At 40.5% G+C, this 25,503-nt stretch overlaps 3 protein-coding genes across 3 annotated transcripts; all 3 read left to right on the top strand.

Moving 5' to 3' along the window:
- Nucleotides 1-1,173: 1,173 nt before the first annotated feature.
- On the top strand, nucleotides 1,174-2,668 carry LOC306975127 (leukotriene B4 receptor 1-like; the record flags this gene model as incomplete). The annotated part of the gene is made up of 2 exons (XM_079572547.1): nucleotides 1,174-1,891; nucleotides 2,487-2,668. The coding sequence occupies 2 exons, from the start codon at nucleotides 1,174-1,176 to the stop codon at nucleotides 2,666-2,668; spliced, it is 900 nt and encodes a 299-aa protein (XP_079428673.1).
- Nucleotides 2,669-7,842: 5,174 nt separating this feature from the next.
- LOC306975126 (leukotriene B4 receptor 1-like) lies at nucleotides 7,843-8,920 on the top strand (the record flags this gene model as incomplete). The annotated part of the gene is made up of 2 exons (XM_079572546.1): nucleotides 7,843-8,516; nucleotides 8,901-8,920. The coding sequence occupies exons 1-2, from the start codon at nucleotides 7,844-7,846 to the stop codon at nucleotides 8,918-8,920; spliced, it is 693 nt and encodes a 230-aa protein (XP_079428672.1). The 5' UTR covers nucleotide 7,843.
- A 1,925-nt stretch (nucleotides 8,921-10,845) lies between these two features.
- On the top strand, nucleotides 10,846-11,926 carry LOC306974893 (C-X-C chemokine receptor type 4-like). The gene has a single exon (XM_079572293.1). The coding sequence runs from the start codon at nucleotides 10,864-10,866 to the stop codon at nucleotides 11,806-11,808; it is 945 nt and encodes a 314-aa protein (XP_079428419.1). The 5' UTR covers nucleotides 10,846-10,863; the 3' UTR covers nucleotides 11,809-11,926.
- The last annotated feature ends 13,577 nt before the right edge of the window (nucleotides 11,927-25,503 follow it).

Here is a 25,503-nt window from a genome sequence, read left to right as displayed (position 1 = left end):
ACAATTGTCAGGTGCCTGCTAAAAGAATAACTCAATTAAAACTCAATCACTGCCATCGCCATAATATTGCGTTCCAAAATCCAATCCAAAATGCGATATTAAAAGTAAAGGTTATTCAAGCACTTTGGATAACGTAAAGCGTAAGGCGTTGACTTATGCGATTTTAACATTTTCCCATCAGAATCAAGCGCTCCCTTGCTTTGGGCAGGGCGGTCAGTGAGGGCAGATAATTGCCGATTTGCGGCTATATTTTCCTTTGTTACGATAAGCTTCATTCTACACTGTTCATTGTGTCTCCTGTACCAATCGATAGACTTCAGAAGCCCATCCTATGTGCAAAATCACTATGCAGTTCAAGAAGAGGCTGCTAGTCCTGCTATGGCTCACTGCAATGCTTTTCTCCATCCCGTCTTTAGTGCTGTATGAACCCATCCAAGAACTGCAATGGACTCACTTTACTGCTGTGGATGCCTTTCCTTATCTCAAACATTGTGGTCATAGTGGCCATTTTACAAAACAACATGGACAACTTGCCCTGAAAAGTTCACTTCTCCAGCACAACAGCTGTGTTGCTTACAGTCGGGTCATTCGTGACTACTGCATGTCTATGCTTCTGTTTGAACACGAAATTATATCAGAAAGTTTATTTCAACAGATGTTTACCTTCAAAGCTGGTCACTCCTATCATTGTGACATTTTTCATTGCGTGGATGCCTTACCTTATGTCAAACATTGTGGTTGTAGTGCCCATTTCACAAAACAACTTGGCCATGATTACGGTTTAAAAAAAATACACAGTATATTCAGATCTCAAACTTTTATCAATCGTTCTTTAAATCCGGTCCTCTATGCTTTTGCTCTTGGAATATGTGGCAAAATAAAAGATAGAATCACGGGTTGCAAAGAAAACACAAGGCTTAATATATCAATTTCTTCATAAAAAAAAAAGTAAAAAAAAAAAATGTAACATGTAAGTAAATGTTTTACAAAGGATATCAATATAAAAGCATAGGGCAATCGGAAGGAATGTAAAACTTTCAGAGAATATCTTACAACATTGCCAGTGACGTAAAGGAAGTAAGAGTTACCATATATAGTGATGTTGCTTGCCAAGGACTGCATTAAGAGATGTCATTTGTGACTTCAGGCATCATTTGCTAAAAATTCAGCAACATGGACCAGCTGAACCTCATCCCTGATAACTGTGCAAACAACTCAACTTCGCTCTCAGGGGACTTTGAAGCTGTAGCTCCTGCTGTGGTGCTGTCCTTGTGCTTCCTCGTGGGATTCCCTGGGAACTTGGCCTTGATCATCCTCAAACCAAACTTGCAGAACATGTCCAGACTGAGCCAGGGTCTGATGATGAACCTGGCCTTGTCCGACCTGCTGTGTTTGGGCATTCTGCCCTTATGGATCTACGATGTGCTGTTCAGCTGGACTATAGGACCTGTACCATGCAAGATTGCGGGATTTTTAGCACATTGTAGTGTCCAAAGCAGCCTGCTGACGGTCACTGCTCTGAGCGTCCAGCGCTACATGCAGGTCGTCCACCAACAGAGATGTCCGCAGTTCAAGAAGAGGCTGCTTGTTCTGATGTGGCTCATTTCAATGGTGCTTTCCATACCATCTTTAGTGTTTTATGAGCCTAAAGGCTATTGTGCCCAATTCTACACCTCAGACGGTCAACGTGTTGCTGTGCTGCTCACTGAGTGCTGTGTTGGATTCGGTTCATTCACAGTTACTGCTTGTTCGTACATTTTCGTGAAGAAAAAACTAAATCAAGCTGCTTTTTTCAACAATGCCTTCACCACGCGGCTTTTCACCAGTATCATTGTGACGTTTTTTGTTCTGTGGATGCCCTACTTATTCTTCAATATCGTGACTGTTGGGGGCATTTTAAATAGAAACTGTGACATTGTTCGCTTTTATCGTTTGGGATTTAAATGTTTTGTATCAGTAACTTTCATAAACAGTTGCATGAATCCACTGCTCTATGCTTTTGCACTCGGGATGTGTCGTAGAAACACGAATCTCAACAGCGACAGTCAAGAAAAGACATCAGTGTCAGAGGCGTAATGCTAAATATTGTCAATGACAATTTACCAGAGTTGCATAAAATGTATGTTTTTTTATTGATTGTTTATTTCCAACAGCATACAGATGTATACTGTACATCACACATGTAAAACCCCTTACAATAGTCATGTTTAATGTTTTATAATGCTTTAATGCAGAAACCATTACGGTCAGCATGTCTTCAGTTTATTTCCAATGAAGGTTCTTGAGTAATCGTCTGTACTCTGTAATTGAAGTGTCGCACACCATCGTGGATTTCTACACTTTAACTACAGAGTACAGAAGATGACTCAAGAACCTTCACTGAAGATGGACAACTCCTGTACGACTGAGAGCCTACAGACATTTCTTCAGTTTGTTAATAAACATAATTATTCTGACTGACTTGCCCCTCCTTACGTATTTGTCAGATCTTCTTCACTGGAACAACCTGCCCCCTGACATGCGCACCATTGTTGATGTTAGGAGCCTGTGTGCTTCCTATCATGTCTCCTTTAGCATAGGGACCTCTGGAGGTTCCTCACCAGTGATCAGGCACTATGTGCCATCCCATAAGCCGCCACCACCACCCACCAACCCCCCTCTTCAGTAAAGGCGAGACATGGCAGGTGAAAGTATTGATTTTTCACTCAGTCATTTTTATCTAGTTTCCTCCCTTTACATCTTAGTTTTCATGTCAGAGTATAAACATGACAAAACTTATGATGTGTATTTTATGATGTTTTTGCTGCGAGTGAGGTGGAGATAACTCGGAAGTAGCAGCTCCAATGCTTCGCAAAGCCGGCTTTCCCACTGGTATTCATTCACAAATACTGACAGATTTTACATCCACATGTCCTGCGAAGGGTGCCCGTGATGACGCTGTATTCAAATATGGTGTTTTTACTTCTGGGAGCCGCTAAGTACGGAAGAGCGGCAGAAGGTGCCGTGCATGGGAACTTGGTATACAACTTCAGGGCTGGTTTTCTCTGAATGAGGGTTTGGCTCCACTCATGCAGCGGCTGAGCTCTTATAGTAAGTCATCCAGACTTCAAACTTTCCAATCTTGGACTTGACAATAAGTTTTTTCAGAGGGATTTTTTAATATCTAAATGTAGTAGGTCGGGATGGTGGTGTGGTTACCTTTACGGTGTGCAGCGGGCGTCACCGACATAGGTTTTAAAAGCGGAGACGTGCACGGCGTGCGTACACACACCTGTCTTTTCAGCTTTGCGACGGCGTCGTGTCGTGCTGCTGCTTGACTGGGTCGGGGCTTCACAGTCCCTAACCCCCGTGCATGTCAGGCCTTTTCGCTCAGGTCAGTACGTTCTCTTTCTTCCCTTGCCATGTTCCGTGGAATGTTCTAACACAGCGCGTCTCTTGCACAGGCCTGCATCGGTCTGCCGTAACGACCGGGCTGCCTCCTCTCTCCCCTTTGCTGGAGTGTGTGCGTCAGCCGCGCGGTGCGTGTTTGGGGTTCCTCCAGGTAAATGCATTTCTGTCTAGCTCTATTGGGTTTTTACCCTGTTGTATACCATGCTGATTCTACACTGGCTTTAGATTTGGAGTTTTTTTTATTTATTTTTTATTTAGCACTTTAGCATAACTAGTTAAAAAGAAAGAAAAAAAAAAAGAACATAAAAAGCATCCATTCGGATGTATCAATATACAACAAAATAATTAATAATAATAATAGCATGTGCATGGGAGAGGTAGAAGCCTAATAGGCTTATAACAACACTCCCAAGTAAACAATTAAATAAGAATCAGAGTCATGTAAAACCACACTAAGTCACCACATAGTACAAAAATACAGAGTCAAATACAAATACAACGTGTCAAATATACAATACTCATACAATCATTTCCTTTATGAGTCTCTGCTCTGTACTCAGCACAAATACTCAGCCAATAATTTATGTTTTAGTTTGATGTTATACATGTATAATGAGGTGGATGAATCCAGAAGATGTTTTATATAACGGCAGATGAAGGTGCCGTTTTACAGCCTGCCTTGTAGAATAACAATGAACCTGATGGTTATGCATAAAATAATGTTTTATATACAAAGGCCAGTCCTCATCATACAGTGATCTAAATACAAAGGTGCAAGTCATTAAAGTATTTATATCAAAAATGTTCAAGAGTTTTATTTCAAAAAACAAAGGTGCTTTGGAGCATCAGGTTTGGAAAGAGTCGCTCTACGGACAAACTTCTTTTGTAGAATGAAAATTTTGTTTAGGTAAGTGGTGAAAGTATGTAAGTATGTAAGTAAGTATCCCCAAACAATATTACCATAATTTAAATAGGGATAAATAAGACTGTAGTAAAGTGTTACCAGACATTTACGACTTACTAGGTTTCTAATTTTACTCATGATTCCAATAGACTTAGTTATCTTTTTGCAAACTTTTTTGACCTGTTCCTTCCAGCACAATTTATCGTCAATCTGAACTCCTAAAAAACATGTCGATGACACTCTGTTTATTTCTTCATTATTAATATAAATTTTGATTTGATCTCTATCATATGTTTTATTACCAGCAAACAACATAAAACTAGATTTATTAACATTTAATGACAATTTATTCGCTCTGAACCATTCTGAATAATTTTGAAGATCATGATTTAAGTTTTTAATCAGAGGCTTTAAATCAAAATCATTAATATAGATAATAAATAACAATGGTCCCAAAATTGAACCTTGTGGTACACCATACTCCACGGAATTCCTTTTAGATTCATAATTTTTCATACAGACATACTGTTCTCTGTTAGTTAAATAATTATAGAGCCAGATATAGACATTGTCCCTGAATCCATATTTATACAGTTTTTGAAGCAGAATATCGTGGTTTACGGTGTCGAAAGCTTTAGATAGATCTAAAAATACACCAATTGCAAATTCCTTTTTATCCAAAGCCCTATGAATTCCAGTCCCGTCGCCAGACGCCAGTCTTAAGGGGGGCATATGAAATCCACAGGGGGGCACATTTACTATTAAATAATTATTTTTCATATGGTATTCACGGACGCAGCCCTGGCGCACACTGATCATTACATTAAACATAATCAACAGCAAATATGACCAGACCAACGTCAGTACAGTTGCAGGTGGCGTTTCTCCGAGTTGAACCTCCTCATCAACACATCCTTCCCCTCAAACTTGAATTTGAAAAGTGAGGTCCTTTTCAAAAGCAGATGAATGAGCTGGGCCTTGTGTCTGTGCAGAATACTGCGCCGATGCAACGAAAACACGTTTCTGAGTGTGGAAAACGACCGGACTCTGGGGCTGTAGAACGAGCGCCTGTACCCCCACACTTCTCGTGGTTATATGGCGTATACCTACGTATCACGTAGACGACACCACATCTGTGTCTGGGGGGGGCACAAGCTTCTTGGGGGACGGGCATGGCCCCCTATGGCCCGCCCATAGCGAGGGGTATGATGAATTCTATCCACTAGTTCAATAAGGGCCATGTGTGATGAATGATATTTGCGAAATCCAAACTGGTAATTATATAATATATTGTTCTTAATTAAGTGTTTATGAAGTCTTCGATAAACAAGCTTTTCCAAGATTTTTGAAAAACATGGCAAAATGGAAATAGGACGATAATTTGAGAAGGATGCATTTTCACCATTTTTATACAAAGGTACAACTTTAGCTATTTTTAATTCAGAAGGTACGATGCCAGTTTTCATAGATAATGCAAAAATATAAGAAAGTGGTTCAGAAATAGTAGATGCAACATCTTTAATAATAGAAGCACTTATTCCGTCATGGCCAGGGGCAGATGTTTTTAGGCCTGCAATGATTTCCTGAACCTCACTGGAATTAGGCGGTTCAAACTCACTAAAAGAAGAAAATGTCCCTTTAATGTAGTCTAGTGGATTGACATTTGTGGCGCAAATTCTCTTAGCCAGAGTAGCACCAACATTTGAGAAATAATTATTGAACTTACATGCAATATCTAAAGGATTATGAAAGGTACTACTTCCATCTCTAAAAGTTGAAGGATAGTTTAAAGGAGCTCTCTTTCTTTGAAGTAGTTCATTTATTGTTTTCCACGTACCTTTAATATTGTTCATTGATTTTTGAAAGTGATCACTAAAGTATTTTTTCTTTGTTATCCTTAGAAGATGAGTGTATTGATTTTTATACAACTTATATGTAGCTAAATTTAATGGGGAAGGGGAGGAAAGACACTTTTTATACAGCTTATTTTTAATGCGTGAAGATTTTAGGAGTCCACTTGTAAACCATTGATTTTGTTTTTTTACTTTACCCCCATGAGGTTTTATAATTGGACAGGACCCCTCAAAAACATCATTGATTCTTTGCATGAATATCTGATATGCTGAGTTAGGATCAAGGAAAGATTTTCCACTAATTGTTTGAATTTAATTTTGTTAGCAGTATTATATGTTCGGAAACCGGTAACTGGCTCTTTATTCAGCATATAACTGTTGCCAATGCAACCATTTGGAATATTGGGAAATGATCAGAACATTGTGAACATTTGTTGTGACTATCCATGCTTTTTGGAGGCAACTAAAATAAGTTGTGTTGGAATGCGCGCAATCCCTCCTCGCCTCTTCCCGTCCTCCTGCCCGCGTGCGCAGAGTGTACATTAGGGCTCGGTGCGGGTTTGGGGTCTTCCCTGGGTAAGTGCCCTCTTTGTCTGACTTCTTTTGGGTCTTGGACCATGCTGACACCCACCCACACCCTAGATCCTGAGCTGCATGGGAACAAGCACACTCCCCCGCGCCTTTTCCCCTCCTCGCGCTCCTCGTGCATTCATGCAATCTCGGTCCCTGGTAAGATGTCCCTAAACACTAGTTTATAGATTATGGGCATACGCCTGGTGCCTTTAACGACCAGGCACCAGGCGTGTGGCATACGGCTGCCTTCCAGGCCGCCCCCTGTGAGGGAGTGCCGTTGTTTTGTCCTCAATTATTTTGTTTACCAAATTTTTACAATCTATAAGGGTGCAATCCGAGGCAGTCCCAATGCCCTGTATGAAAGTTGCTCAAACACACAACTGACCCTTTACAGGCTGCGGTGAGTTTCGCCGCCTTGCATGTTGTTTTTGCCTGGTTCTTTATGTATTTTGGTTTGCTGTGCGTATTATTAATTAGTGTTTCGACTTTGTTTTTGCATGATTATGATTTGGTTGCATGGTGTTCATTCTGTTTGTGTGCAATTTATTTCCCTGTTACTGTATGTCCATGTGTTGCCAATTGGTCACTTGTGTGTTTGTTTTGTGCTATGGAATTTGTTTGTCCTGCATATACTACCTTATAGATTTTATCATTGTACATAGGCCTATTTTAATGAGTCGCTTAAATAAAATGGATTTATAGTTTATTAAACCTCCTCTCTTTCTTGTCCAACCTAGCGTATTAAGAGTAATTCTGGTCCCAGGGCCATACTCCCTGGGTGGCGTTGTTGGTGTCATCAAATGTGTCCTACCTATTGCCCTTGCCACATACTGTAATTCCTAGCCAAAGTTTCAAATTGATGTCACTACATTTATTTTTATCCCTATTCACCTGCAGTGTCTCGCCTAGATCAAAAGATAAACTTCCCATTTCAGGCACACACAAAATGAAAGATGAGGTGGGGGACACAGGGATACATTGTGTTTGTGTATCAGGTTACACAAACACAATGGTTTATTAGAATGATAAGATCCCACTGAACATGAGACACTTCCTTGTTTTGTGACTAGAAACAACACTCCACATGGATGAGCTGAATCTGACGTCTACTAACTTCACAAATATGTCGACTTCTGCACATCCTGATCCATCGTTCTCATGGGGTTTGAAGGAGTTGGTTCCTGCCGTGCTGCTGTCCTTGTGTTTCCTCGTGGGGGTCCCTGGAAACGTGGCCGTGATCATCCTCAAACCAAACTGGCAGAACCTGTCCAAACAGACACAATATCTGATGATGAACCTGGCCTTATCCGACCTGCTGTGTTTGATCACTCTGCCTCTGTGGATCTACACTATGCTGTTCAGCTGGACCCTAGGCACTGTAACATGTAAGATTGTGGGCTATTTTGTGTATTGCAGCCTCTACAACAGCCTGCTGACGGTCACTGCTCTGAGCTTCCAGCGCCACATGCAAGTCGTCCACCAGCAGAGACGTCGGCAGTTCAAGAAGAGGCTGCTGGTCCTGATGTGGCTCACTTCAATGCTTTTGTCCATACCAGATTTTGTGTTTCGCCAGGTCAAACACCCTAACTGTAGACCAATTTACGCTTCTTCGGGGCAACAAGTGGCTGTGCTGCTCGCTGAGTCCTTTGTGGGATTCAGTTCATTCACTGTTATTGTTTGTTCATACATTTCCCTGAACAGAAAACTGAACCAGTCAGTTTTTTTCAACAACGTTTCCACCTCACGCCTTGTTACCAGTATCATTGTGACATTTTCTTTTCTGTGGATGCCTTACTGTATTTTTAATATTGTGACTGTGGCAGGCATTTTAGAAGGAAATTTAAATATTGTTCACTTCTATGACTTTGGTTTTTACCTTTTTGGCTCTACAACTTTCATAAACAGTTGCACAAATCCACTGCTCTATGCGTTTGCACTCAAGCTGTGTCATGAGAACACAAACCCAAACAGAAGCGATATAGAAATGACATAGTGAAGGCCAATCATAATTGATATAGTTTAATAAAAGTACACTCCTTTAATGTAGAAACTGTGAGCATTTCGTCAGTTTGTTCATTAACACATTTTGAGTGATCGTAATGTAAATTCATTATTGACATCACCCTTTTTTCTTTTGGTTTTGAAGTACTCCTCGTGTAAGTCTGGACATCTCTGCTCAGACTCTATGACCCAAGGGTAAAGCGGAATATTGGCCAATGTGTAAAAAACAATATAAAGTATCACTACTGGGTCACATTAGTTCATCAAATATACTGATCACTGGGCCAGCTTAGTTGATGATGAACTAATGTGGCCAACAGTACAAGTAAAGACTGCTTTGGGAGGAGAGAGAGGTTATTGTTTTGTGCTGTGTTCAGGGTACTTTGCTCAATTGGTGTTGTAAATTTGAACATTATTAATATAATATTTTGAACATTGTCAGAGGCCTGTCTCCCATCCTCATGAAGACTGTTCCAGATTTGCATAGGCAGCAATTTTACAAGACAACTCGTTTACAGAAAGTGTCTTTTTTTTTTTTTTAATAAACACATTTGCATGGCTCACTTTGGTCACTAGTTCTTTACATCACACCCTCTATGCTTTGGCTTTAAGAGGTAAAATAAAATGGAAAACCGCAGGAAACAATGAAGAAACGCAGGTGGTTTCATAACACCATGAATTGCGTGTGCACTGAAATGTCACTTAACCAGAAACTGTATTTCTGTCTTTCTTTCTTTCTTTCTTTCTTTCTTTCTTTCTTTCTTTCTTTCTTTCTTTCTTTCTTTCTTTCTTTCTTTCTTTCTTTCTTTCTTTCTTTCTTTCTTTTTTTCTTTCTTTCTTTCTTTCTTTCTTGCTTTCTTTCTTTCTTTCTTTCTTTACATTTTTGATATCAGTAACATTTAGAAACAGTTGCATAAATCCACTACTCTATGCTTATGCACAAAAAGAATAGAGAACTCACATCAGTGGCAATATTATAAAGCTCATTGGTTAATGTTTTCAGCAAAGGTTAATAAAATCAATAATACTAAGTTGTAAAACAAAACACTTCTATGTGAAAACCATGACTATACATTTCTCCAATTTGACAATAAGATGTTTTGAACGGCTGCAGTGTTCAGATTTTACTTTTCTGGACACTTTAATGTCCATCCGAGACTAAGTGGAAACAAATAAATGGTTCAGTGGGTCAAAGGTTATGATGAAAGTGGAAGACCAGACCCTATGGTGCTAGGAACTCACAGAGATGGTTTTGTTTGTGGTTTTACATATATCCATTTGACTGCAGAAGACAGAGGAGAAATGTCTACATACAACATCATCAACCCAGTCCAGTTCTCAAAATGCAATAATGTACAAATGTAAACATCACTTTGGAGGTCAATGTTGTTGGCTTATTAGAATTGTATGGAGAAGTAGAGATTTGAGTCCAAAGTTAAAGCTCATGTACAGGCTATGAATGCTCTGGAGAAGATACAAGGGAGATTGTGAAGGCCGTTTTAGTTTCCTTTTAAAATTGCTAAAAAACGCTATTCCTAAGTTATTTTGTTTTAAAGGCATCAGCTATATTTATGTTTTGTGTGTTTGGGTGGGGCCAGGTGCCATGCAGTACATTAAATGGACAGGTGGGGGAACCCTTAGTGGTGTGGAAGCTGGCCTGGGTTTTAGGCCCAACAGTTTTTTCACTGTGCTATGGAAACCTGTGGAACTGTGGAACTATGGATCTCTGTCAAGATGTGTACTAGTGGAACTTGGACTAAAACATATTAAAGCCAAACCTCTTCAGTATCCTGTAAGTCAGGACATTCCATTTATTTTTGTTTTACCAAAAAGCACACGTCAAGCTAAGGCTACAGCCCAGGCTGCTTAGTATGGCAAATTACCTTCAAAGATTGCCATAACAGAGATGGTACTCTCTCACTAAACAACAGAGTGATCAGCCTCGAAAAAAGCGAAGTGAAGTATCCTGTCACTTATGGAAACCAAACCAAAAATGGCATCTGAAACAAAGCACACACCTACAATGGCTTGATTTAGAATCGCGTGGTTTTCTTGAACATGTGGCACTTCCTTGTTTTGTGACTAGAAACAACAACTAGAAACACAATAGTTATGAGAAAATGAAGCGTCGGTGCAGCAGACATGGATCAGCTCAATCTGACCTCTACTAACTTCACAAATATGTCGACTTCGGGACATGCTCCTCCGTGGTTCTCGTGGGGTTTTAAGGAGGTGGTTCCTGCCGTGCTGCTGACCTTGTGTTTCCTCGTGGGATTCCCCGGAAACGTGGCCGTGCTCATCCTCAAACCAAACTGGCAGAAGCTGTCCAGACTGACGCAGAGTCTGATGGTGAACCTGGCCATGTCCGACCTGCTGTGTTTGATCACTCTGCCTTTGTGGATCTACAGTCTGCTGTTCAACTGGACCCTGGGCACTGTAACATGTAAGATTGTGGCCTTTTTCGTGCACTGTAGCCTCAATAGCAGCCTGCTGACGGTCACCGCTCTGAGCGTCCAGCGCTACATGCAGGTCATCCACCAACAGAGATGTCTGCAGTTCAAGAAGAGGCTGCTGGTCCTGTTGTGGCTCATATCAATGATCCTCTCCATTCCAGCTTTAGTGATCCGACGGATTGTCAAAACCCAGCAGAAGACCATGTGCTCTCCCAGTTACAGCTCTTCAGTGCAACAAGTGACTGTGTTGTTCACCGAGTCTTTTGTCGGATTCAGCTCATTCTTCATCACAGCATCAACATACATTTGTCTGAACAGAAAGCTAAACCGGGCCGCTTTTTTCAACAGTTCTTGGACATCCAAACTGGTCTCCGGCATTATAGTCACATTCTTTGCTCTGTGGATGCCATACTTTACGTTTGATTTGGTCATTGCAGTGGCCATTGTGCAAAAGGTTCCCGGTGCATTACCTTTCTTTGAAGCCAGCTACAATGTTTTTGCATCTGTGACCTTTATCAACAGCTGCCTGAACCCACTTCTCTATGCGTTTGCTTTGAGAATGTGTGGGAAACATAATGACAAAACTTCTGAAAATAATGAGGAACCTTCCGTGACGAATGATGCCACCGCATAATGTGAGAAAAGTTGTGCTAATCGTTTCCAACTCTGCCTAGTTCTTAGGAGCTCGGCATGTGCGGGTTCGCTTCACTTCCATTTTCTTAGCAGCTTCCTCTGTTTTAGTTCTCAATAATAGTCATACCTAAAGTGTACGATTGCAATTGCTCACTTTTATGTTTCATCAAATAATGAAAAACTCCTGTATGGATCTACACCAGTAGTGTTATAGTAAAATATGTTGGTGAGAAAATAAGCTGCAGAATAAAATGCAATGAAAAGTATATGTTTTTACTCTAACAAAGAACAACGTAGTCTCTGAAAACTGCATTACAGTGACTCGCTTCAAACCAGGAAATTAAAAGATAGACCAAAAGTAATGACTAAGTTGAATCATGTCAGGAGAGAGCTTGAGACAACAAGACCTCATGAGCCCTGTTTTTTTCTGCATGACTCATTGTAACTTGTTCCCACGCATCTACATTCCCCTCAGTCCATCTGTTTTATCTGTCCCTAATCTCATAATGGGGATTTTATTCAGCGTGTCTAAATATCTCGCAGTATAGTGGTAAGCTTCCTGATTAGTTGTACTGATAAATAATATTAATTTAGTGGTGATTTCAGTGCAGGTCTGTCTGTGTGTGAATGACAGTGAGGAAGTGGTTTCATTGGGGTCAATTTACGTATGTCTGGTTTGTGAAGCATTTTCAGTATGACTCTAAGTCAGGGGCGGACTGGGACTAAAAAACGGCCCTGGACTCAGACCAGCCTGGCCCAATTTACCCTCTTACCACCTGCCTTAGCCGAGAACATTTTCTCCAGTTCTGCTTTACCCAAATCTAAAAGCTTCTCGACTGGAGAGCGACAACCTAACGCCTCATTTGAAAGCTAAGATCTACAAAACTCATCTAAATGGATCTTTTTCCTCATCAGATTTTTTTCCATCATTTTTTGGGGAGGGTTTCAACAATTTTTTTTTTCAACTTTTTTGTAATTTTTTGTCAAATAGTAAATTTTTTGTCACTTTTTGTCACATGTTCAGTATCTTTTCGTCATTTTTGTGTCAATTTTTTGTCATTTTTTTGTCACTTTCTGTCATTTTTTTGTTCTTTTTTGTCAATTTTTTTGTCAATTTTTGTCCGTTTTTTGTCCGTTTTTTGTCTACGTTTTCTCACTTTTTTGTCACTTTCTGTCACTTTGTCCTTTTTTGTCAATTTTTGTGACATTTTTGCCACTTTTACATCATTTTTTTCGTCATTTTTTTGTCACTTTGTCATTTTTTTGTCCATTTTTTTGCCATTTTTTGGTCAATTTTTGTCAATTTTTTGTCTGTTTTTTTGTCAATTTTTTGTCAATTTTTTGTCTACGTTTTCTCACTTTTTTGTCACATCTTCATGATTGTTTTCGTCTCAGTTCTGTTGCTATTTTCTCACCTTTTTTCCAGAAGCTTTTGGATTGGGGTAAAGCCAAACTAGAGAAAATGTGCTCGGTTCAGGTGGGAGTTAAGGGGTTAAAGAAGAAAACTGAGAGGCCAGCCCGGTGGCCCTAGAGCCTGTGGCCCTTCTGTGCTCTTCCAGAATGGACATATGGCCTGTCCGCCCCTGCTCTAAGTAGGTTATGTGTTATTATACTGAAACCCAGTGATGTTGTGGTTGAACTAGAACTAATTTGGCTTTGACTTCAGCTATGCACAACCCCACAAACTGAAGTTCTTAGGCTAAAAACTAATCAAAACAAATAATATGTGCTCAATAAAGTTAATTGTTACACTGACGGTACAAATGAGAGCTGACCACCACAGGTTGGACATCAAACATTGGGCCTCACCAACACATTTCTAAAGAACAAACTGATTTAGTTTCACAGCGGCAGAACTGTCAGCAATACTCGCTTCCTCCCACTGTCTTTTAGTTGAAAATCTAGTATGGTTATTGGCCAACATTCTGAAATCCACTGGCCCATGCAATAATCGTATGTATAATCAAAACAAGCCATATTGTAAAACCTGCTTAGTTTGACTTCGATTTTGGCTAATACAGTCCAGACCAAATCCCAAATCAAACAAAAAGGATCCTTTTTCCCCAAGTTCGCCCCAGACTTCATGGAGGGGTTTTCCTGCTGCACTCTGCTTCTATTCAGCCTCATTTCAGAGACAAACAACTCAATCAAAGGGTTTAAATGAAAGACAAGGACAACGGACTCAATGTTGAATCAAACTCAGGACAAGAATCTTAAAGTTCAGTTTTGAACAACTAAGGTTTCACATCTTCAGTGGGAGGAAATAGTGAGTACACCGTTGGGAATTTCTCACATTTCTACCTAAATTGGTCATAAAATGTGGTCTGATCTTTATTAAAGAATTAGTAAACAGTGTCTGCTTAAACTAATACCACCCAAACATTTAAATTTGATCATATTTGTTTGGGGCATAACATGTAAACATGAAACCATTATATTGAATAGCTGGCTGATCCTTCTTTTGCAGCAATAACTGATTCTCTGTAGTTGCAGATTAGACGCTCACAACGATCAGGATGAATCTCAGACCATTCCTCTTTGCAAAACTACTGCAGTTCAGCGAGATTCAGGCGGTGTACTTACTTATTCCATGCTGTCCTGTGAGTGTTTACATGTTATGGCCAATACAAATATGATAAAATGTAAATGTTTGGGTGGTGTTGGTTTAAGCAGACACTGTTAACTCATTCTTGTGATTTTAATACAGATCGGACCACATTTTCCAAAGGGTGTACTCACTTTTTCCTCCCACTGCATCACTGGTTTATTTCCCAGTAATCAAACAATCTGAGCCCAGTTGATACCAGGGCTAAACCAAGTCTACATACCTATGCGTTATGCCATTGAATCTAAGTTCTGCATTAGTAAATTAGTCCAAAAAGCTTCAAAATGAGGTGAGAGACAGCGCAGAATTTCAAAAGTCAACAATCAAGTCCTGGTGACTGGGATTTTTCACACAAAATTCGGTGATCTGACTCCAGAGGGTTCAGCTGGATAAACTTGTATGCAAACAAAACAAGAAAAGTTTCATGTTACTGCTGGTTTTGTAAGTTTTATCAGTAGCTGCACTTCTCCACTGGGGGCGCCCTAGACATCTTCATCTCGTATCTTAACTCTGAGCACTCGCATCATCTCTGAGTTTACATGCTACCACTACCAGAGGCGTTTTTCCAAGACATTTATCCTAGCCTGCAGGTCGGGAACCAGTTCAAAGGAAAGCTCATTGGTCAAAGTGATGGCACCGGGGATTCTGATTATAGTTGTTGAGATCAGCAAAGGGAGGGACTTCGGAAAATATTCATTTATTTAATATTACTTACAAATTGCTAGCCCAGGAGGATAGTTATACGCAATCTATTAGATCTGTAAAACAGTGAAACTAAAAATGTCCATGCGATGTCTGACAGATCCACTCGAACTAATAAAAGTTGAATTCTGGAAGCATCTGTGTATTTGCCGCAGTAAGCAGTTTGACATGTGCAGACCAACAGTCGTGGTGATATCACTGAAGAAGCAGCAGGAGGTTTTATTTTCTAATCGTACAGATCCAAACAGATGCTGCGAATGTGTGAGATTGTTTGTCTCCATTCATCTGTGTGGTCCAGAACTTGTTCAGACACTTGGCCATTTCAAAGCTTGCGTTGCTTTTGTCATCATGATTTTGTTCACAAATACAGTAAATTTTGTCATAGTTTCAGTCAAAGTAATGATTTGAATAAAGATTCTAAGATTCCAATGACACGGAGCCTCATTTTTATTCACTGCCCTGGGAACTAAAGGTAAGGCAAGGCAAGGCAAGTTTATTTGTATGGCACATTTCATGTACATGACAACTCAATGTGCCTCACAGTAACACCAAACATAGTAAAAATAGAATAAAAAGCATTAAAAACACAATAAAAAGCCTTAAAAACACAATTAAAATCAAGAAAACAAATCATTAGTTACAATTACATTAAAAAAAAGTTTCAATCTCCATAGGCTGCAGTAAAAAGGTGTCCGTTCAGCCTGGACTTAAAAATACTCAGGGTTGAGGCCTGTCTCAGATCCTCATTAAGGCTGTTCCAGACTTTTGCTGCATAAACCTGAAATGCAGCCTGACCATGTTTATTATTGACTCTGGGAACCACCAGGAGACCCCTCCCTGACGATCTCAGGGCCCGAGGTGGATCATACAGTTGTAACATGTCAGAGATGTACTTTCGTGCTTGACAATGAAGGGACTTATACACAAGCAGGGCTGTTTTAAACTCTATTCTCGCAACAGGAAGCCAGTGCAGAGACCGGAGCACTGGACTAATGTGGTCGTATTTCCTGCTTTTGGTCAGGACTCGAGCCGCAGCATTTTGGATGTACTGCAGTTGTCTAACAGCTCGTTTAGAGAGGCCAGTGAACAGGCCGTTAGACAATAGTCTAAAGGTACTTTGTTCATGTGAGAGAAGCGTAACAGATTATGAACAACATAAATGTAATGATTAATGAAAAATGAACACTGCTTGACACGTTTGCTTTATAAAGATATGGTAGAACAGCTTTGACATCCTTTTTTACATTTGATATTTGCTTGGGGAGTGTATGCAACTGCAGAATGTCACACATCCAGTTTCAACAATATTCAAATATAGATAATGTCCTTGTTTTACATGTGAAAAATGATGGCATTAAACAAAAGGTCACTGATAATGGGGTCAATAACCCACACACATCTGCGGTTATTTTATTTAGCAGCTTTAACCTCGATTCTTCACACGATTGTACCCTCTGTTGATGATCAGTGGTTGCATTCCATACACAGTATAAATAGTCAAGCCAAAAGGTGCTTTACATCCCTCAACAGGAAATTTTGTGTGTCTCCTTTGCTTATTGTTTTTGCATAAGAGATGCAAAACACTGAAATGTGAAAAACATTTACATGTGCACTAAAAAAAGCTCCAGATTAGAACCCTGTATTTGGTTCCCTATCAAACCAAATGATTTAGATGTTGCACAAGACACTCGCTATACAATAACATAGCAAGCCATTTATTCTGCAAAAACAAACTGAACATTGGATAAAACGGTTCTTTGGGAAGTCAACAACCACTGTGGCTTTGTTGGCATCACAAACGATTTGCCTGTGCTCTTTGACAACATGGCGTAGCTGTTTCTGATCCTCATTCCTTGCACGGCTACAGTCTTGAATAAGCTTCACCCTTTTCAGCAACATCATTGGCAACTTTCCTGGAATGCACAATTTCAGCAACCTCCTGAAAATCTGCATCACCAACTTAGTCTGATGCGGGAATTCTTAAGAAAGGTCAAATCTAGAGATTAAAGGGGGGGTATTATGCAAAATCGACCTTTTCAAGCTTTACATCATGTTATTATGGCATTTAAAACATGCCTGAAGTGTTGCCTTGGCACATTTACGTGTTTTTGAGTAATCTGTAAAAACTCTGATGGCGGCCATTTTAGGGATAGGTTTGCCTGAGTCCTCCTAGGAACGCCCCCACCTCCTGGAGACGCCTCCGAGCTTTCGTCACCAGCCGAGTAACCAACCACTGCTCCTCAGCAGAACCCCCTCCCCACTGATGCCACAGACAGCGTGTGGAGGGGGCGTGTCGGAAAGGGTCAGAGGTTCTTAAAGAGACAGAGGCCTATTTCAAGACATTCGCTACAGCCATTTTGAGAGAGCAATTTTATACAAGGCAGTTATTCTAATTTACTGCATTTACCGACCAACAGAAGGTCTGGTCATCATTGTAGTGTGCTATAGACTGGTGCTATGTGATTGAAAAAAGCATAATACCCCCTCTTTAAGAGAAATTTACCAGAAGCGCTGCTGGTGACAAAACCACTGAAGTATAGGAAATCAAAAGCTTGGGGTATTTCACTTCTTCAATCAAAAGACACCGCGAAATAACGTCAGTATTTGCACCATATTAATGTCTGCAACACAAAAAATGGATCCAGTTGCAAAGTGCATATTCCAGACTTGGCCACCCTGAAGTAAAGCATTAAACATCCCACAGTTTTTCTTTCTGAATTGAGGCTTTTGTTGTAATTACAGGTAATCACAGTCCTGAACCACCGCGGCCACAGCCAGCCCTATAAGGAACAGGGTCATAGACAGTTCATTTGTAAACACAGACACTAAATGAAATCTTAACACTCTAATATTCAGCTTTGGAGGTGTATCTTGCTGCAGCTGCCATTGTAACACCCCATTATATTGATACCACATGTTAAAAAGAGAGAATGAAACAGGCTTATTATTGCTTTCATTAAAGTGGACTTTTGGAGGAAAGATTTGGGCTTTGAAACTATTGGTGTTGGATCAGATGCTACAAAAACAAGCCTAACCTGACTGTTGTGGTGATTCAGTCCTGTGTGACATTATATCAAAGTACATCCTAAGACCTTAGTAATTTGTGGCCTCATGTAGGACGTTGTTCAGCTTGAAATACACCCTGCTCTTAAGTGTCAGCTGTGATTTAGCTTTAAATGACAAGTCTATATAATTTGACCCGACGTGACTTTGACCAGACAGTGTAGGTCGTTCGAAGTAGTTTGGAATAGACGAGTGCAGTACACATGTGGCCTGTTTTAAATATGAGCGTTACTTCATGGATATTTCTTGGTAGTTTTCCCGCTCATTGTTTAACATTTCACTGGGACCATAGGATCCGCTCTGGCAGCTTTATTTCTCAGCCTTGAGATGTTTAGAGACAGAGTTTTGATTTTACATGAAATTCACACTGACATTGTGCTAAAATATTTTGTTTTATCGAAGTCTGGACTCAGTAATTTGGAAGAGATACAGTTTCTAGATCCAAAAAAACTGTAGCTGGTTTGCCACGGTAGCTCTGAGACTATTTGAATGCCCTGTACTTAATTTTACTTTGTTTTTTAGTCGAGTAAAATGTGTTTCCCTCCTTCAGTGCATTGTGTATGTGTGTGTCAGCTGCTAATTTTCCCTTAATTCCCTTTCATATATAAATACCTTACCTAAAATAGAAACATAAAAGAATTGCTTAAGGTAATTACACATTACAGTGCAAGGTTTAATAAAGATGTACAGAGTGTAGCAGAGGTGGGAGTAAGTCACTAAATGCAAGTCTCGAGTCAAGTCCAAGTCGTGAAGGTCCAAGTCCCAAGTAAGTCCAAGTCAATCGGTCATGGGCTCAAGTCAAGTCAAGTCTTGCTTAAGCTGGCAAGGCACCTCAAGTCACAAACGCCAGCGTGTCTACTTTTCAAAATGTGTTTAATCTTGAAAATAATTGAAAAAAAGTGCTTTCTCAAGATATAGCGATTTTAAAAATTTAGGCTAAAATCAAACTTTTTAAAATCTTGGATCTTGGATTTAAAGTCTAATTAATATTTAATTGCCAAAAAATTCAAACTATATATATTTTAAATGAACAGTCTATGTACAAAATTACATAGACCGGGGGGGCATTTAAAAAAAAAAAAATAATGAAACTGTGTCTTTTAAACATGAGCTGCTTTTCCCTGCAGTCTGAAACATAAATATAAAATAATATTTTTAGTTTAGGTTTTTCTGTCAGTGGTTCCCCTGTGCTGCCCCAGTCCCTGTATGCTCGGATTCGCCCCTGCTCAAAATAGATTCTGCGTAGCCTTCAGTCCCGCTGTCACTGGGCTGTGTGCGGATGCGTAAAATAGTCACTAAATGCTGTTACGAAATAAATCCTGATCTTTCGACAGTTTCACTCAAATAAATAACTATAAAGTCACAGCAAGTCATTGAGAGTCATTGGCCTCAAGTCCAAGTTAAGTCTCGAGTCACAAGTCAAGTCAAGTCTTTTCGGAGCTTTGGTCAAGTAAGTCTCAAGTCCTAAAAATTGCGACTCGAGTCTGACTCGAGTCAAGTCATTTGACTCGAGTCTCCCACCTCTGGAGTGTAGCAACTGTATACAATGCGTAATGAAGGTGTAACAAAGGTGTACAAGTTTGGCTGTCATATGGATGTGCCAGATTTATCAAAGTCACACTAGTTTCTTAAACTGGGGAAAATTACTGCATAACTAATGTGCAAATACCCAATGTGTAACTACACATGAGCTCAGGCTGAAATCTAAAGTAGTGTTTCTCAACCAGGGACATGGGGAATTATATCAGATTACAAAAAACTGAGTACAAATTCAATATTAATTTCAAAGGAAACCTAGTTTTAGTTATGTTTTTCACACAGTTAAAGGTTTGATTTTGAGAGTAATTTAGCTTCATTCGCACTAAATACTGAATAGTCTTAGTTTAGTTGGTCACTTTGTCGTAATATTGGCACGGTCCTCGAGGTAGGGGGTACTCGGAGTCTAAATGAACAATTCAAGGGGTAAACGCCACAAAAAATGTTGGGAACGACTGATCTAAAGTGAGACCCTATATGTACCTCTTTATTTACTTGTTACCCCCCCGCCTTAACCAAGCGCATTTTCTCCAGTTCAGTTTTACCCAAATCTAAAAGCCTCTGGATCATAACTTTTTGGCCCCGCTATTGCTGCTTTTCTCAAGCGTTTCTGTCCAGTTTTTGTAGTTTTTTTTTAACATGTTTTGGTGACGTTTTCATCACATTTTTGGCACCATTTTGTTGCTCTTCCTTGGTTTTCTTGTTGATTTTTTTGTTGCTTTTTCGTCACCCTTTAGTCGTATTTTTGTCGCTCTTTTTCTTGAGTTATTGTTGCTTTTCCAGCACGTTTCTGTTGCTCTTTTGCCACATTTTGAAAGTGTTTTTCTTGCGTTTTGGTCATGTTTCTGTCACATTTTTTGTTGATTTTTCATCACTCTTAAGTCGTGTTTTTGACGCTTTTTTATTGTGTTATTGTTGCTTTTCCGGCACATTTTTGTCTCTCTTTTACCAAGTGTTAGAACATGTGGTCGGTTAAGGTGGGGGTTCAGAGGTAAAATCTTACACTTTAATGTATTACCTGTACTTACATGTGAAACAATAATCTTGTTGCCTGTACTTTGACATGGAACTGATGGGCTGTAATCTAAAGTGTATTCAGGCTTTTGGATTGCCCTTTGCCATCATGCTTTCATCACAAGTGTTGGGAAATACTGCTGTTATCAATGTTCTCTTTTCTCTAAAACAGTGGTGCGTCAGCTAAGCCCATTAATTTCCTGATACTGTAACTGCGTCTTGTCAAACAACAATTTCCACATTTCCCTCTTTTGAAGAACTCCCCGCATGACATCGGTTTACATTAGAATAGCTTCTCGGAGTCGCGTGGATTTAGGTCAACGCTACAGAAATTATTCACGTTTCCGATGAAAGATAAAGCATCTGTTGAAATCCTTCAGAGTTGCAAATCGCAAATCATGTGTTAAGAGCCTTTCCTCTGTCCGCTCCAAACAGGAAAGAGCTGATTATAAACACTTATTCATGAGGCAACAGCAGGTCCTCTCCAGATCCAGAAAATACCGCCGCTCCAACGCGGTCCAGGAGCACATGCCTGGGGTCAGTCTGGAGGACCTCGCGGCACAACGGCCTCGAGGGGGTCCAGAGGAAACCCTATTTAAGTGATTTTAGTGATAGGGGGAAGCTGAGCATGAGGAGAACCCTGCAGACACTGGGAGAACATGCAAACTAGAAACATCCGGTCTAAACATGGATTCTTACTGTGAGGCCTGAATGCTCTGCAACAGTGTGATAAACTGTGTGCATCATATTACAGAGAATTGGTGCACATAAGCATTTGTGTGTTGTATTTAAAGAGCAAGTGGACTATTGTAACTAATGGTCTCTGGGTGTTTTTGTTTATTTGTTCCCTAGCTTCGCATTAACTGTTTACTAATCAGAGGGCAAAGGTCAGAGAACAGAGAAGGATGAGTTCATTGTATAAAAATGACCAAAGAAAAGAATAAACTGTGTGTGTGTGGGATAGATCAGCTGAGATAAACAAAAACAGCACATGTGAATGACATCAGTTCCAAACCGAAATGTCTGGCAACGCAAACTGCAAGTGACACGTGGTTCTCCGCCGCTAAAGTGTCCACCTCAACATTTATCTTTTTTCTTCAGTCAGGACTTTGATTACGCCCCATCAAGTCTTTCATTCAGTTCCAATCACCCACCACCGTCTACCGCCGCCTACAGCCAAAGCGTCCAGGAGCTCTTCATAACAGACTGACACGCCAAACTGCAGCCACAAGAGCCAAAAGAGGACTTCATTCGCATGCAGCTCACTGATGAGCCGTTTTAGGTTCTCACCAATCCTGCAAATGCTCTGTATTGTTCATTGGATTCAAAAGCTGTTATATAATAAATGCCAAGCGGGCGGGGTGTCATCATGTGTGCAGCTAAACGAGGCATATAGAACAACATAAAGAGACTAAGCACTAAGTATTTTAAGATTGATTTGGCTTCGGAACGTTGTTAAACCTATTGGATTCCCTTCACCACAATCGATATTGGCCTTGACATAAAATACTCTCATATCAGACTTTCCACACTATATTTTCATTTCACATTTTCAGTATAATCTCAGGCCACAGATAAAACACTCAACACGACAGGGGGCCAGTCTCCTCACTGTAGGTTTATCTCCCTTTACTACAAGATAACTAACAAATAAGTAAGTAAGTGCTTTATTTGTCATTGCACAAGCATACAACAAAAAAGTGCTCAGGTGTTAGTCCTGAGCCGCTGCGACTGAGCCGCGCTGCCATTGTGGGCCGACCTGACCCGGAGGGTGGGGAAACCGCAGCACCCTCAGGAAAACCTGGCTGCCTTCAGTCTCCTCTGATCCTCGGAAACGGAACAGTTTCAGAGCGTGGTGTCCTGCACTGCTCAGCTCCACCTCCTCCTTCCTCTTCCTCCTACGCAGCTCCCTCCGCTGGTCTGCCACCATCTTCAGGGCGTATCAGTTCATCCGTTTTGTGTGTGGCTTTGCTGGGAGTCTTGCCTGGATACCTCCTCGTTTGTCCCTTTTTTGTTTCCTTAGCGCAGGGGTGTCCAAAGTGCGGCCCGGGGGCCAAATGCGGCCCTCAGACCAATGTTTGGTGGCCCTCCGCCTTTTTGCTGAATCGGGACACATCATCAGAGATGGTCCTTTTTATTTGAAATGTATTAAATTCCACACAATTCTAACCTAACAACTAACCTTTTACTGTGAGACAGAGCTGGCATGAAGGTTTTGAGCAGAAATAAAGGTGTGGGGCGCAATTTAAACCTCTGCTAGTCAAAGGTTTTGTGGCACTAACCACCGATCTATGGCCCTTCACCCTGTGTACGCTTCAGTATGTGGTTCCCCGTGAAAAAAGTTTGGACACCCCTGCCTTAGCGCCTCTTGTGACGCCTCCACTGTGCTGCAGGTGTGGGGGCTCTTGGTGCCTCTTCGGTGCCTCAGAAAAAGACATTTGTAGGTCTCAAATGGGTTTAGCTTTACTTTTAAAAAAGTTGCTTTCCTCAGGACCATTGCGGACTCTTTGCAGTAAATGTGTCCCGATGTGCGGTTTATGAAAATTGTAAACATATATGTAGCCTACTGTTGAAACCATACTTTCATAGCACATTGCTGATGTGTTTATCTGTTACAGCTTTTTCATCTGATAAACCATACATCACTCATTTATCTGCTTGTCACCTAAGGTTAAATGAGGTCTGAGTGTTACAGATGCGTGTGAGTTATTGCAGCAGCCAATAGTGATTTAACATTTCTTATAAATGAGAAAAAGACTTTTCGCATGTGCTCACATAGGACCAAAAGTAAATCATTCAGCACAAGCAAATCAATCATTACGAAAGACAGATCTCACAAACAATGCTGACACATAAAAAGCATTCCGTGAAACTAGACTAAATAGTTCGACCAGTTCACTTGTTGCTATTTTAAAACAGTAAAACAGATAAACAATAAATGGCCATAATCGCACACTAACAATTATAGCACCAGTTAAAAGTAAAAGTCTAGCCTTTCATCAAAAATGTTTCATACAGGGATTTTGTTGGACACGAACAGCTGTTCAAGTGCATGTTATTATATTCCTCCAACAACTGTGCGGTGGGAGAAAACTGACACTGAACTGAGACAAGAGCGCCATCTAGCGTAGGCTTCAACGTTATAAAATGCAGACGATCCAGCCAAAATCCACTAGATGGCACTGCAGTTCTTTATCATTATGGTCAGTTACTTTGCGAAATGGCACTAAAGAAATGAATAGAGTTGAGCTGCCTTTTGACCTCTGTTGTATTTAGATTTAAGTTCTGTGAATTCATCAGCATATTTATCAGCAAAATCAACAGTGCTGACTCCATATCTGAGTCACAAGTGTGTATTTACTTGTACAAGATGCAAATTCTGTGATGCATGTCGTCTGCAGCGCACACTCATGTTTTGTGGACGGGCATCATTGTGGCCCATCACTACCACAGTGTCATACAGGAAACTGAGTGGCAGATGGTGTAAGACAAGCCATGCTATGTCAGAAATGAAATGATGATTGATGATTAGTTGTTTTAGGGGTTCTCCCATTGGAAAGAAAGGTCAAGGTGTAACATGTACCTTTGAATCTAACCCACAGCTTTCAAATTTAGCACCAAGGTTAATACAGGTGGTCGAGTCTGGATCCACTGTAGGTTAATAAGATTTCTGGGCCCCTGAGTTTAAAGTACTAAGTTGAGTGTTTAGGACCACATGGGGAAAACATATATATATATATATATATATATAAAATAATATAAAAATAATGATAATAATTTTCTTATTTACGTGACAAGAGATGTTTAAAAAGAAGTTCTGGCCAAGTATTACAAGGAAAGAAGTGCTCTATATTGGGCGGTACAAAGGTGCAGTAAATGTGTTACAAATGGCGACATGGTGGCTGAGTGCTCTCGTCTCACTGCAAGAAGGTCCCGGGTTGAATCCCTGGACCGTCTGGGCCTGTCTGTGTGGAGTTTGCATGGCTCTCTCCCCGTGTCCCGATGGGTTTCCTCCGGGTGCTCTGGTTTCCCCCCCATCACCCAAAAACATGCACAATCGGTTAATCCTCCAGCCAAGTGATTCGGACCAACATTCTGACCATCAGCCTGGCTCGACACCTGGGTCCCCGGGTGCCTCACTGCAGTCGCCCACTGCTCCTTACAGCGGTGGCATCAAAGGATTAGTCAAATGCAGAGGACAAATTTCCCTACGGGGACACCTTAACACCTTACACCTTAACCTTAACCAAATGTGTAACATATTTGGTTACTTTATTTGTCCTCCATATTGATGTGTAGTGAGTATAGGTACAGAGAGGCCTAGCTTTACCATCCACGGAGGAATCTCATTAGAGGTAAAGGCTTATACTACAGTCCTCAAGGTTGACTTAGGTTGGAAAAGCTGTGTCACGTGGGTCACAGGTGAAATGGTGTCCGGAAATACAATATATAGTGTAAATCACCGATAAGCAGCGGCAGCAGGTAGATTACAATGTCAAAGGGTAATGCTCTCTGTACAATAGCAATATCAACATTCATTCACATTTACTGGGGCAGTGGAAGTTTTGCATGCATCTCAGAGTGTGGTCTGAGTGTCATTTAACTTGCACTACAAGCTGAATTGCAGTTGGGAAAGAAAGAAAACAAAAATCACCTTCCTCTTTGTCTGTGGGTCAACACCACAGGACAGTCAGGTCAATCCTGTGGCTGAATGGTAGAGGGAGGTTGTGGGTTCCTACAGATAAGCTTTCCTCTTTCTCAAAGCGATGTCAATAA

This window comes from Gobius niger, assembly GCF_951799975.1.
Source record: "Gobius niger genome assembly, chromosome: 15".
Taxonomy (NCBI): domain Eukaryota; kingdom Metazoa; phylum Chordata; class Actinopteri; order Gobiiformes; family Gobiidae; genus Gobius; species Gobius niger.
Note: the sequence above shows the minus strand (reverse complement) of the source record. Positions and strands in the feature narration are given on the sequence as shown.

Excerpts from the sequence above, each read along its gene's own strand:
- LOC306974893 (XM_079572293.1), top strand. The coding sequence starts at position 10,864 with ATGGATCAGCTCAATCTGACCTCTACTAACTTCACAAATATGTCGACT.